This window comes from Eschscholzia californica, unplaced genomic scaffold (assembly GCF_041429995.1).
Source record: "Eschscholzia californica isolate CP2 unplaced genomic scaffold, dmEscCali1.0.p SCAF_2, whole genome shotgun sequence".
Classification (NCBI taxonomy): domain Eukaryota; kingdom Viridiplantae; phylum Streptophyta; class Magnoliopsida; order Ranunculales; family Papaveraceae; genus Eschscholzia; species Eschscholzia californica.
The window spans coordinates 19,232,170-19,243,374 of NW_028238309.1; the positions used below are offsets into that span (position 1 = coordinate 19,232,170).

Sequence of the window (11,205 nt, forward strand, 5' to 3'; positions counted from 1 at the left end):
TTTACAGAAACAGCAACTTTAAAGAAGATAGGTCAGTGTTTACTGATTAAGCTACACAAACTCATACAAGAGCATCCATGCACAGAAATTTGTTCTACGAGCCACTGATTTTTGAATCTTAGTAGAGCAAAACATATAGTCCACAGAGTGGCATCCAGTTACTGTGAAAAGATTTGGATGCTCCATCGTTCAATACTTACAGCAGAACGCGATGCGTAGAATCCTATAAGACGACTCCCCTTAAACATAGTTAAGATTGTGAGCTGAAACTACACTACCGTTTGTGGGCCTATTGATCACTCGAGCATTTTAGTGCTAATTGGCTTTGCAGTCTCCAAATAATCGAAATCATCTGAAATCCCAATCTGCAGTATTTGATTGAAATGTTGAAGGAAACAAAAAGAGATAAAAACTAATTATAATAAGAAAGAGGAGATTATGCCGTCTGTGGTGTTTTCCTGAAGGCAATCATACAACTTATCAAAATGGGAGCACAGAACAGTTTGAAATGGAAATAGGAGAAAAAACTACTACAGGGAAAGTGAATTACAAGTTTTTAGTTTTTGTACGTGTACCAAGTATTTGAAGTTAGAGGCTCAGTCCTACTCCGGACTCGGCGTGGTTTCAGCCCAAGCTGACTCGAGTCACTCTCTTGAGTTACTAAATAGAAAGCCATCATGGATAATTTTATGGTTTTTATATATGCCTAAGCCTGCAATACTTCTGTCACATTTTTTTGCTTTCTATCTTCAAATAACTTAACCACGGAACCAAAGAAAAACAGAGAATGGACTTGAGCTGATTTCAGCAAGCTCTGACCAGACTACAGCCATATATTGTGTAGCTACAAATTACCCAGGAATCCAAGACTGTCCAACTCCAGAATAGTCCATTATGGTTTCTAACGTATAACCTAAAATTTATGATGAATTAGGGTCACAACCATGCAAGTAGGTACCATGAGTACCATCAGGTTTCTTATTAAAATAAAGGCTCTAGTTCGTTCGAGGTACGAGAAGTTTAAGTGGATTCTGCTTCTCGGTTAGGTGGTAATGTCCATAGTTACCGGAAACGGTCATTTGGAGAGCGAACTCCGATCTGGTTCGATCGTACCCTTTTAGAGTGGGTACGCGAATCAGATCGCTAAATTTGGCGAATCCATTTGCAAGAAGAAAAAAAAAGATGAAAACATGATATTTAGGATTTACAAAGTGTGAATATTGCTTTAACTTTAGGTTCTGCAGTTGTTACTGAATTTGGGGATAGTGGATTTAGGAAACATTATTTAATTTAAGAAAATCGTTGTTCAGGAAAGATAAATTAGTTATTTGATTTGAGTTATTAGAGATTGAGATCTATATTTCATGGGTTAAAAGTTTAATTTAGCGAATAATTATACCCCCAAGCGAATCAGAAACAACTGATTAGCGTACCCCGTATCCGTACCCCGTTTTCGTACCGGAGCGTATCCCGTTTCCGGTAACTATGGTAATGTCACATCTATAACTGAAGTAATTGGGAAGTACATACCTCCTTGTACATATGTTCTAGCTGCTCTTTGGCTTGAGGAAAATTGTTTGAACACCACTGCCGAACTGTAAAGATGTTATCTGGGAAGGAAATATCAGGTCATTATTAAATATTAACTCACATCGTAAGCTAAAAGAAAGAGATACGAATAAGAGGTACAAACCTGTCCATCTGTTAGCTGCTGAATGGGCGACCTCAATTGCATTTTCTGCCGACATTCAAGAAATAAAAAGTCATCAGTATGTCTAATACTAGGAGAAACAAAAAAACACGAAAGAAAAAAAAAAGTGAAAAGTCACTTATAATGAATTAACAAACTGTAGTCTCAAAAATAAATCTATTCACAACACTGTATAGTAGACTCTCTTACTGAAAAATACTAATATGATTTTTTTCTTTGTTTCGAGTTCTGAAAGTAAGAAGTGAAGTAGAAGACTTGCAAAAACAGAAAAGAATAAGATTTCTTTACTCATTGCTTCAAGTGTAGCTGGATCATTATCTGCGTACTGTCCAATCTCATTCTGAACAATGATATCAAACATCTCCAATTAGTACTTGCAAGAAATATCTTATGGAAAAATAAGGGTCGGTTTCAAACCCACCTTCAGCTCGTTATACTTGCTCTCAATAGTTTTCAGCTCAGTCAAGGCCTCCTCTCGTTCATCCTATGACAAAGCTTTAAAAAATTAAGTACACAAAACACCAAACCTTTTGCCTTTCCACAAGAGAAGCAATTCCGTTCAAACCCTTTAAATACTTACAGATTCTTCTCTTCCCTTTTTTAAGTTGTCCCTTTGTTCAACTAGTTCCACGAGCCTCCTTTTGTTGCTTTGAATATCAGCGTCTAGTTTGTTGTGTACATTCCTCAGCTAAATTGCATCAAACACATGTTTGTAAGATAAACAAAATCACTTCAATTAAATTGAAGGTAGCACAAGAGAATATCAAATGCTTTTACCTGATTTCCTGCACAACTTGGGAGGCTCCAAAAGTAAATCTAGAAACGTAAAATTAAACACCGGGTGAGCATACACGTACACATTCTAAATGCTTAATGTTGTTTCGAAAAATTATAGACATACTGTTACGGCTATTACGGATCAGAATGTGTGATGAAATGATGTTTACTCACAGAACTGCCGATCTTGTCCTTGGAGACAAGGTCATCATCAACTAGACTTTGGATAACATCTTTGACAGATTGGCTGATAACTCCTTTCTTTGGGCCTGATTTCTCAAGTTCTTTAAGCTGAAAAAAAAGTATAGAGATGGAAGCTTATCTCTATTGATTAAAATGCAAAGAATCAAGTCCAAAATTAACAAAATAAAGAAGTTAATATCTTCACTCACAAGGAAGAAGTCCTGAGAGTCGTAAAAGATTTGTAGCATCTTCTCACGCTTTTCTTCTAAAGACAAACCTCTTTTCTTTGACTGTTACCAGGTAGAGAGAGAAAGATGGGATCATTTAATCCAATTAGATATGAAACAGGATTAGATCAGATGGTGAAGTACATTAGATCCACTGATTTAAAATTTTAACACAGATTTATCCACTGAAACCCTAGAAAAATTTATAAATTGAAATAATAGTAGTAGCAAGAAATCAGACATTGATAGAACAAATTACTAGAATTTGATACGTAGGAAGGAAATGGCAAAAGAGAAACCAGAAAATTAGGGTTTAAAGAGATTTAACTCACCATTTTAGAGAGTTTTGAGTACTAAATCGCAGTCGATGGAGAAAGAAGAGTAAAGAAGCCAAAATGTTAGTATTTGTTTGGCGGGAATTTTATAGGAATGTGGAGGATAGCTATTTTTATAGGTTCACAAAAAACCGCACAAGAAATCTCTAGTCTTGAGTTGGGCTGATGTTTAGGCCCATAAAACTCATCAAGGAAAATACCTAGAGAAAGTATAAGGGGGGGGCACTAAATCTGTAGTCTTGAGTTGTTAAGTTAAAAGGGTCTACCCTTTTAAAGCACCCTCGTATTTGTGTTATTGATTTTAAGGCCCCCCTTTTAAGAAGCACCCCGCACTATATAGTTTGATCTATCGGCAAAGTTGACCCCGTTACTACACCGTTAAGTCAAAAAAGTTGACTTAATCAAGTGACCCTTCCTCCTTCCTTCTTGATGAGTACGTAAAATACTCCATTTTCTGACTTTATTTTATAGTCTTACGTGATAGTTTTAGTGGAATGAATAATTTTATATGTGAATTTTGTGGGTATTTTCATTGCAAATCCTCACGAGATACAACTCGTCCACTACGACAAACCTAGGAGTTTAACGGCTTGCTGCACGTTCTAAGTGGAGTAGAAATTTCTGCGAAAGTGAGTTAGTATTTGTCTTTCTTTTCTTCTTGGTATAGTATTTTTTTGGTTTTACTCGAAGACTATCAAAATATAAGTTTGAAGATGTTTGATGAGTGTATTGGCAAAAAACAGCATTGGGCCTTCCTTATGCGCCCACCCTCGTGTAACATATGAGGGGTGCCTTCAGTAGCCTCTACGGTCTAGCAAGGAAGCCCACCGAAAGCCCAACACGCCTCGCAAGCCCAGAAATTCTAAGCAGGCCTACCCAAGCCCACGCTCCTGGCATGCCGAGATAAAGTCTGCCATGACGATCCTCCCCTTCCAAGTCAGTCCAATCCTAGCATTCTGCTACACGTTGGGGTCATGGTAGAAGACCGAGTCTTGCGCTACTTTAAAGGAGTGGTGGACTATTTCTACTGGCAACGAACATGCTAGGGCAACGGGTATCATAAGGCTACCCTTCTCTCTCAAGAGATCAACGGCCACGGAAGCAGTCTAGTGTGATCCTACTATTGCGGATCCAACAACCCTGCGCCCCCAAGAGCGGTTACTATCCTCTACACCCTATAAATAGAGGAAGCCTCACTCTTGGAAGGGGATGAGACTCTCACTCGAAAACTACTTACTTATTCTCTACTTAGCACTCAAGAAGCTCTACTCCGATCACCTTACTCACTCTATACTAAGCTCCGGCTACGAATCACCTACCCCGACGACCTCTGGTCTAAGCTAGCCTAAGGCAGAGATTCCGGTCAGAAGCTTCCACGAAACCACATCGGAACTTGCTAGAGGTTTCTTGTTTCTCTCATTCCCCGTTAATCTATCCTTCTGTAAGCAGAGATCTACCCTTCTGCAAGCAGAATCCTGCTCTTCCATAACCAGAAGTCTACTTTGCTGTTTAAGTAATCCAGAAGCTACCACAACTCACCATTCCGTAGAACCGAGCTCCGGCCACTCTACGAGTCGTGCCACCCCGACGCTACAACGATTCTACCATCATTAGTAACTCTATCTTCGGTTCATTCACTTTATTACATCGAACTAAGTTACTGACTTGACCGTCGGAGGGTCCTTGGCCGACACCATCTCCGGTGCCCCCTTGGACTTCACGGTTGTGTTTCCCTTGTGCAGGTTTACAGGCTACTGGTACCCGTTTTCTACCCTGATGTTAGCCCGACAGCAGCTGTTTCCTTCTCTGACGTTTGCCTACCCGTCTACCCGGCTACCAGAACCGACCTTCTGCCCGTCAACCCGTCTATTTGAAGGCCCGAAGCCTAGTTGCTGGTGCCCACCCGACGATCCTTCTAACCGTGTGACTTTCTACCCGTCCACAGTTTGGCGCCCACCGTGGGGCCTCAGCAACAACTATCAAAGACGACCTTTGCAATGGCAGATGACATGGTAGCCACTCCGATCGATATTTCAGCACAGATAGCTGCTCTCACAGCTCAAGTACAGGAGAATGCCCAAAAGTTCAAAGCTCTAGAAGAAGAGAATTCTCTGGTGAGAGCGGAAAACCAGCTACTTCAAGAGAAGATCACCGAGCTCTCTGTACCAAGATCAACAGGGATAAGGTTTCGAGCTCCTGTTACTTCGATGCAACCTTTCACTCCAGAGCCAGGATGTTCTTCCACCCAACCACCCATGCAATCGGCTACTGTCAGTGGTTCTACAACACTACCCGCAACTCAAGCTGGCTCTGCAACACCCTTCATAATGCCTCTGCCTACATTCCAGAGCTCTGCTCTGCCCCTACACTCTACTCTGCCCTTACACTCTACTGCTGCTCCTCTTTTCTCCTCTTCAATGTTTACTGTTCCCCCCTCACACACCGTGGCAGGTGGGACAACCCTTAACTCGCAAGCTGACATCCTAAACTTGTCTTTTACAGGTACTCCTTTGGAGCAGATCATGGCTAGGAAACTCGCAGAGATGGAGGCAATGATCACCAGGATCCCTGGAGTTCCTGCTCCGCTAAGGAAGAGTCTGCCCCAGAGCTACGCAGACTCACCTTTCGTTGATGCTATTGCCTTAGTAGAAATGCCTAAGAAGTTTTCGTTCCCTAACATGAGGATGTACGATGGAACTTCCGATCCAGACGATCACATCGCATCATACAAGCAGAGGATGTTCACCGCTGCAATACCCAGAGATCTCAGGGAGGCGTGTATGTGCAAGAGCTTCGGTTCAAGCCTCGTCGGACCAGCTTTGCAGTGGTACACAAATCTGCCCAACAATTCGATCGCCTCTTTTGCCCAGCTCACAGACACATTCGTAGAGCAGTTCGCCAGTAGCAAAAAACTAGAAAAGCTATCTGGAGACCTCTACCGAGTCCACCAGAGAAGGGGCGAGCCACTCAGAGACTACGTAGGGAGGTTCAACCGAGAGAAGGTATCGATTCCCTACTGCAACCAGGAGACTGCAGTTGACGCATTCCGAAAAGGCTTGCTACCAGAAGGCGAGCTGTACAAGGAGCTTACTAAATTCAACTGTACTACCATGGAGGATGCCCTGGCTCGCGCTTGGGTAGAAATTCGGTGGGAGGAAGACGAAGCCCACCGAAACAAATATTATTCTTATGATGACAGGAACAGGGATCGTCGTTCTAGACGACCAGATCGGAGAACAGATAGCAGACCAGGGGAGCCCTACCCAACTTCCAGACGTGGCCCTCCTAGGGAGAACAGAAGGCCACTTGACCCTCCATCAGGTCGCCCAATAGAGAAGCCTCAAGGACCCGTTCGTACCAGGATTCCAGAGTACAACCTAAGCATCGAACCAGTCGAACTAGTAGCGGTTATGAAGGGCATGGGCAGTACTGTAAGATGGCCAGGAAAGACAAAGACTCCTAGCGAGAAGAGAGACACAACCAAGTGGTGCGAATTCCACGGAGATCACGGCCACAACACTACAGATTGCATAGCCCTCAGGCTAGAAGTTGCAGAGTTGCTGAAAAGAGGCCACCTTACCGACTTGTTGACAGAGAAAGGGAAGAGTACCCTGGCACAACGAGACACCCAAGTCAAGGAACCAGAGCAGCCGATTCCTACGAAGACGTGTCTAGTAATCTCAGGAGGTTCAGAAGTGAGCGGAGTTAGCCACTCTGCAGCCAAGAGGAGTGCTAGAATTGCAGCCAACCCTCTAGCCCACTCTACAGAAGCCACTCCTCATGCATACACCAACCATACAATAAGCTTCATAGACAATGAAGCAACAGGGCTCGTCAACCCTCATCATGACGCTCTTGTTATCTCTCTTAATATTGCAAATGTTCTAGTTAAGCGTATTTTGATAGATAATGGTTCATCCACTAATGTGCTTTTCTTGAATGCTTTGCAAGGTATGGGCTTAGATGAATCTTGCATATGTCGACGCTCTACTGTTCTGGTAGGCTTTAGTGGAGAACAGAAACACACATTGGGAGAAGTCACACTTCCCGTCTTCGCAGGAGGAGTCAACCTTAGCACTGTGTTCGTCGTACTGGACTGCCCTTCTGCCTACAATATCATACTCGGTAGGCCATGGATCCACAGCATGAGGGCAGTACCATCTACGTTCCACCAAGTGCTCAGGTTCCCAACTCCCTGGGGTGTCCGAGAGATCAGAGGGGAGCAGAGTACCTCAAGGAATTGCTACAAAAACGCAATGAAAGCCCCGAAGTCAGCCTTATAGCAATTACAGAAGGAGAAACTCAGTAGCACCGATCCAGACTGCCCAAGTATGGAAGAGCTAGATGAAGTCCAGATCCACCCAGACTTCCCAGATCATAAAGTACAGATTGGTTCTAAGCTCAATCCTACCCTGCGGAGCAAGCTCGTCGAGTTCCTCACAACCCACCACGATTGCTTTGCCTGGTCTCATGCTGACATGACTGGAATCGACCCTGAGGTAATGGTACACAAATTGCAGGTAGATCCTAGCCATCCTCCAGTAAGACAGAAGCGTAGAAAATTCGCTCCAGAACGAAACAGGGTAATAAATGAGGAAGTTCAGAAGCTGATCGAAGCTGGGTCTGTCCGAGAAGTCAACTACCCCGACTGGTTGGCCAACGTAGTCGTGGTAAAGAAGAAAAATGGGAAGTGGAGAGTCTGTATCGACTTCACAGACTTAAACAAAGCTTGTCCCAAGGATTCATTCCCGCTACCTCACATCGACATGCTTGTCGATGCCACTGCAGGCCACCAACTACTCAGCTTTATGGACGCGTTCTCTGGGTACAACCAGATACTGATGCACCCTGCAGACCAGGAAAAGACTGCCTTCATCACAGAAAGAGGCATCTTCTGCTACAAAGTCATGCCGTTCGGGTTGAAGAACGCGGGGCAACCTACCAGAGACTAGTAAACAAAATGTTTGCAGGCATGCTGGGGGACACCATGGAAGTCTACATCGACGACATGCTAGTCAAGTCTCTGATGGCTGAAGAACATCTCAAACATCTCCAGCAGGCTTTCAACGTGCTAGAAAGGTACAATATGAAACTTAATCCTACTAAGTGTTCCTTCGGTGTTTCTTCAGGGAAGTTCTTGGGGTACATGGTGACCCACAGGGGTGTAGAAGCCAACCCAGACCAGATCCAGTCTGTGATGAACATCCCTTCTCCCACATGCATCAAAGATGTGCAGAAACTAGCTGGTCGAGTGGCAGCACTCAGCCGTTTTATCTCACGTTCCTCTGAAAAATGTCACCATTTCTTCTCTACCTTACGAAAGGCCAAAGAATTTGCATGGACTCCAGCATGCGAAGAGGCACTCCAGCAACTGAAGGAGTACCTGACCTCTCCACCCTTGCTATCCAAGCCTCAGGAGGGAGAAAAATTGTATGTCTACCTAGCAGTCTCCGAAACAGCAGTAAGTGCAGTGTTAGTACGGGAAGAACAAGGTAAGCAACTACCCGTCTATTACGTTAGCAAGTCCCTGCTTGATGTAGAGACCCGTTATAGCCAGCTAGAAAAGCTTGCACTGGCCTTAGTGATGGCTGCCAGGAAGCTAAGACCATATTTTCAGTGCCACCCGATAGTCGTAGTTACTACATTTCCGTTAAAGAATGTGCTTCACAAACCAGAACTATCTGGTAGACTGACCAAGTGGGCTGTCGAATTAAGCGAGCATGATGTTTGCTACCAACCTCGTACTGCGATTAAGTCCCAAGTGTTGGCTGACTTTATAGCCGACTTTACACCTAGTACTCTAATTCAAGCCGAGAAGGAATTATTGTGTCTTGCAGAGCAGAAAAAGCTGAAATGGACCCTGTCGGTTGATGGCTCCAGTAACATGAATGGGGTCGGGCTAGGGCTAGTCCTCCAATCCCCTGAGGGAGACCAAATCCAGCGTGCCGTCAGATGTGAGTTCAAAGCCACAAATAACGAAGCCGAGTACGAATCATTGATCGCCGGGCTAGCTCTCGCCAAAGAAATGGGTGTTCGAAGGCTAGAGATAAAGTCAGACTCCCAACTGATAGTCAACCAAACGCAAGGAGCATACCAGACCAGAGATGCCAGGATGACCGCTTACCTAGCCAAGGTAAAGGATATGTTAGCTGACTTCGAAGAGGCCAACATAACACAGGTACCCAGACTGGAGAATGGCCATGCTGATGCCCTAGCCAATCTAGGCTCATCGATCCCAGCCAAGTCAGAGCAGTCAATCCCACTAGTTACCCTCCAGTGGCCAGCCACATGGAAAAATCCTGCCCTGGAGGTAGCAAGTGTAGACTCCAGCAACAGTTGGATGACACCAATAATAAGTTATTTGACCACTGACGAGCTACCAGAAGACAAGAATGAGGCTCGTAGAGTAAGAGCAAAAGCAGCTAGGTTCACCATGCTGGAAGGTCAACTACTTAAAAGGTCCTACTCTGGACCCTATCTCAAATGTGTCACTCCAGAGGAAGCCAAATACGTGCTAGCCGAGCTTCATGAGGGAGAATGTGGCAACCACTCAGGAAGCCGTAGTCTAGCCAGTCGAGTCCTCACAGCCGGCTACTACTGGCCTACCATGCGAGCAGATTCTATAAGTCACGTCAAGAATTGCGACAGTTGCCAGAGGTTTGCCAACTCCTCCCATTTACCTCCAGAAAAACTCAACTCCATACTTTCACCATGGCCGTTCATGAAGTGGGGTATGGACATCGTGGGAAAACTACCCACTGCTCCAGGGTAGAGAGTTTACATGCTAGCCGTGACAGACTACTTCACCAAGTGGATCGAGGCTGAGGCATTCCACCAAGTCAGAGACCGCGAGGTAAAGAATTTTATTTGGAAAAATGTTATTTGCAGGTTCGGGGTACCCAAGGAGATCGTTACCGACAACGGTTCCCAGTTCATTAGTTTCGACTTCCAGGACTTCTGCAAGGGATGGGGAATCAAGCTTAGCTTCTCTACCCCACGCTACCCTCAATCTAATGGACAAGCAGAGTCTTCTAATAAGACCATCATGAAAACTATGAAGAAGAGGCTCAAAAAAGCTAAAGGGGCTTGGGCAGACGAGTTGCCAGGGGTTCTCTGGTCGTATCGAACTACGGCTAGAACCCCGACTGGCGAAACTCCTTTCTCCCTAGCCTACGGTTCTGAAGCGGTCATACCAGTGGAAGCTGGAGTACCATCAGTACGTTGTCAATGGACTACAGAAGAGTCAAATTGGGATCAACTCAACCACAACCTCGACACAGTCGACGAGCTTCGAGATATGGCAGTAATAAGGAATGCAGCATACCAGCAAAAGGTAGCCCGTCACTACAACCGGAACATCAGAGCTCGTACATTCAAAGGGAGTGGGGGACAAACTGTATTGGCAAAAAACAGCATTGGGCCTTCCTTATGCGCCCACCCTCGTGTAACATATGTGGGGTGCCTTCAGTAGCCTCTACGGTCTAGCAAGGAAGCCCACCGAAAGCCCAACACACCTCGCAAGCCCAGAAATTCTAAGCAGGCCTACCCAAGCCCACGCTCCTGGCATGCCGAGATAAAGTCTGCCATGACGATCCTCCACTTCCAAGTCAGTCCAATCCTAGCATTCTGCTACACGTTGGGATCATGGTAGAAGACCGAGTCTTGCGCTACTTTAAAGGAGTGGTGGACTATTTCTACTGGCAACGAACAGGCTAGGGCAACGGGTATCGTAAGGCTACCCTTCTCTCTCAAGAGATCAACGGCCACGGAAGCAGTCTAGTGTGATCCTACTATTGCGGATCCAACAACCCTGCGCCCCCAAGAGCGGTTACTATCCTCTACACCCTATAAATAGAGGAAGCCTCACTCTTGGAAGGGGATGAGACTCTCACTCGAAAACTACTTACTTATTCTCTACTTAGCACTCAAGAAGCTCTACTCCGATCACCTTACTCACTCTATACTAAGCTCC

At 44.8% G+C, this 11,205-nt stretch overlaps 1 protein-coding gene across 1 annotated transcript; it reads right to left on the reverse strand.

The window, feature by feature from the left end:
* On the reverse strand, positions 1 to 3,321 carry ATMND1 (Mnd1 family protein). The gene is made up of 10 exons (XM_086657627.1): positions 3,231 to 3,321; positions 2,881 to 2,961; positions 2,663 to 2,779; positions 2,489 to 2,527; positions 2,292 to 2,399; positions 2,133 to 2,195; positions 2,000 to 2,051; positions 1,694 to 1,738; positions 1,531 to 1,610; positions 1 to 365 (listed from the first exon to the last, which is right to left on the reverse strand). The coding sequence occupies exons 1-10, from the start codon at positions 3,231 to 3,233 to the stop codon at positions 297 to 299; spliced, it is 657 nt and encodes a 218-aa protein (XP_086513753.1). The 5' UTR covers positions 3,234 to 3,321; the 3' UTR covers positions 1 to 296.
* Between the last annotated feature and the right edge of the window lie 7,884 nt (positions 3,322 to 11,205).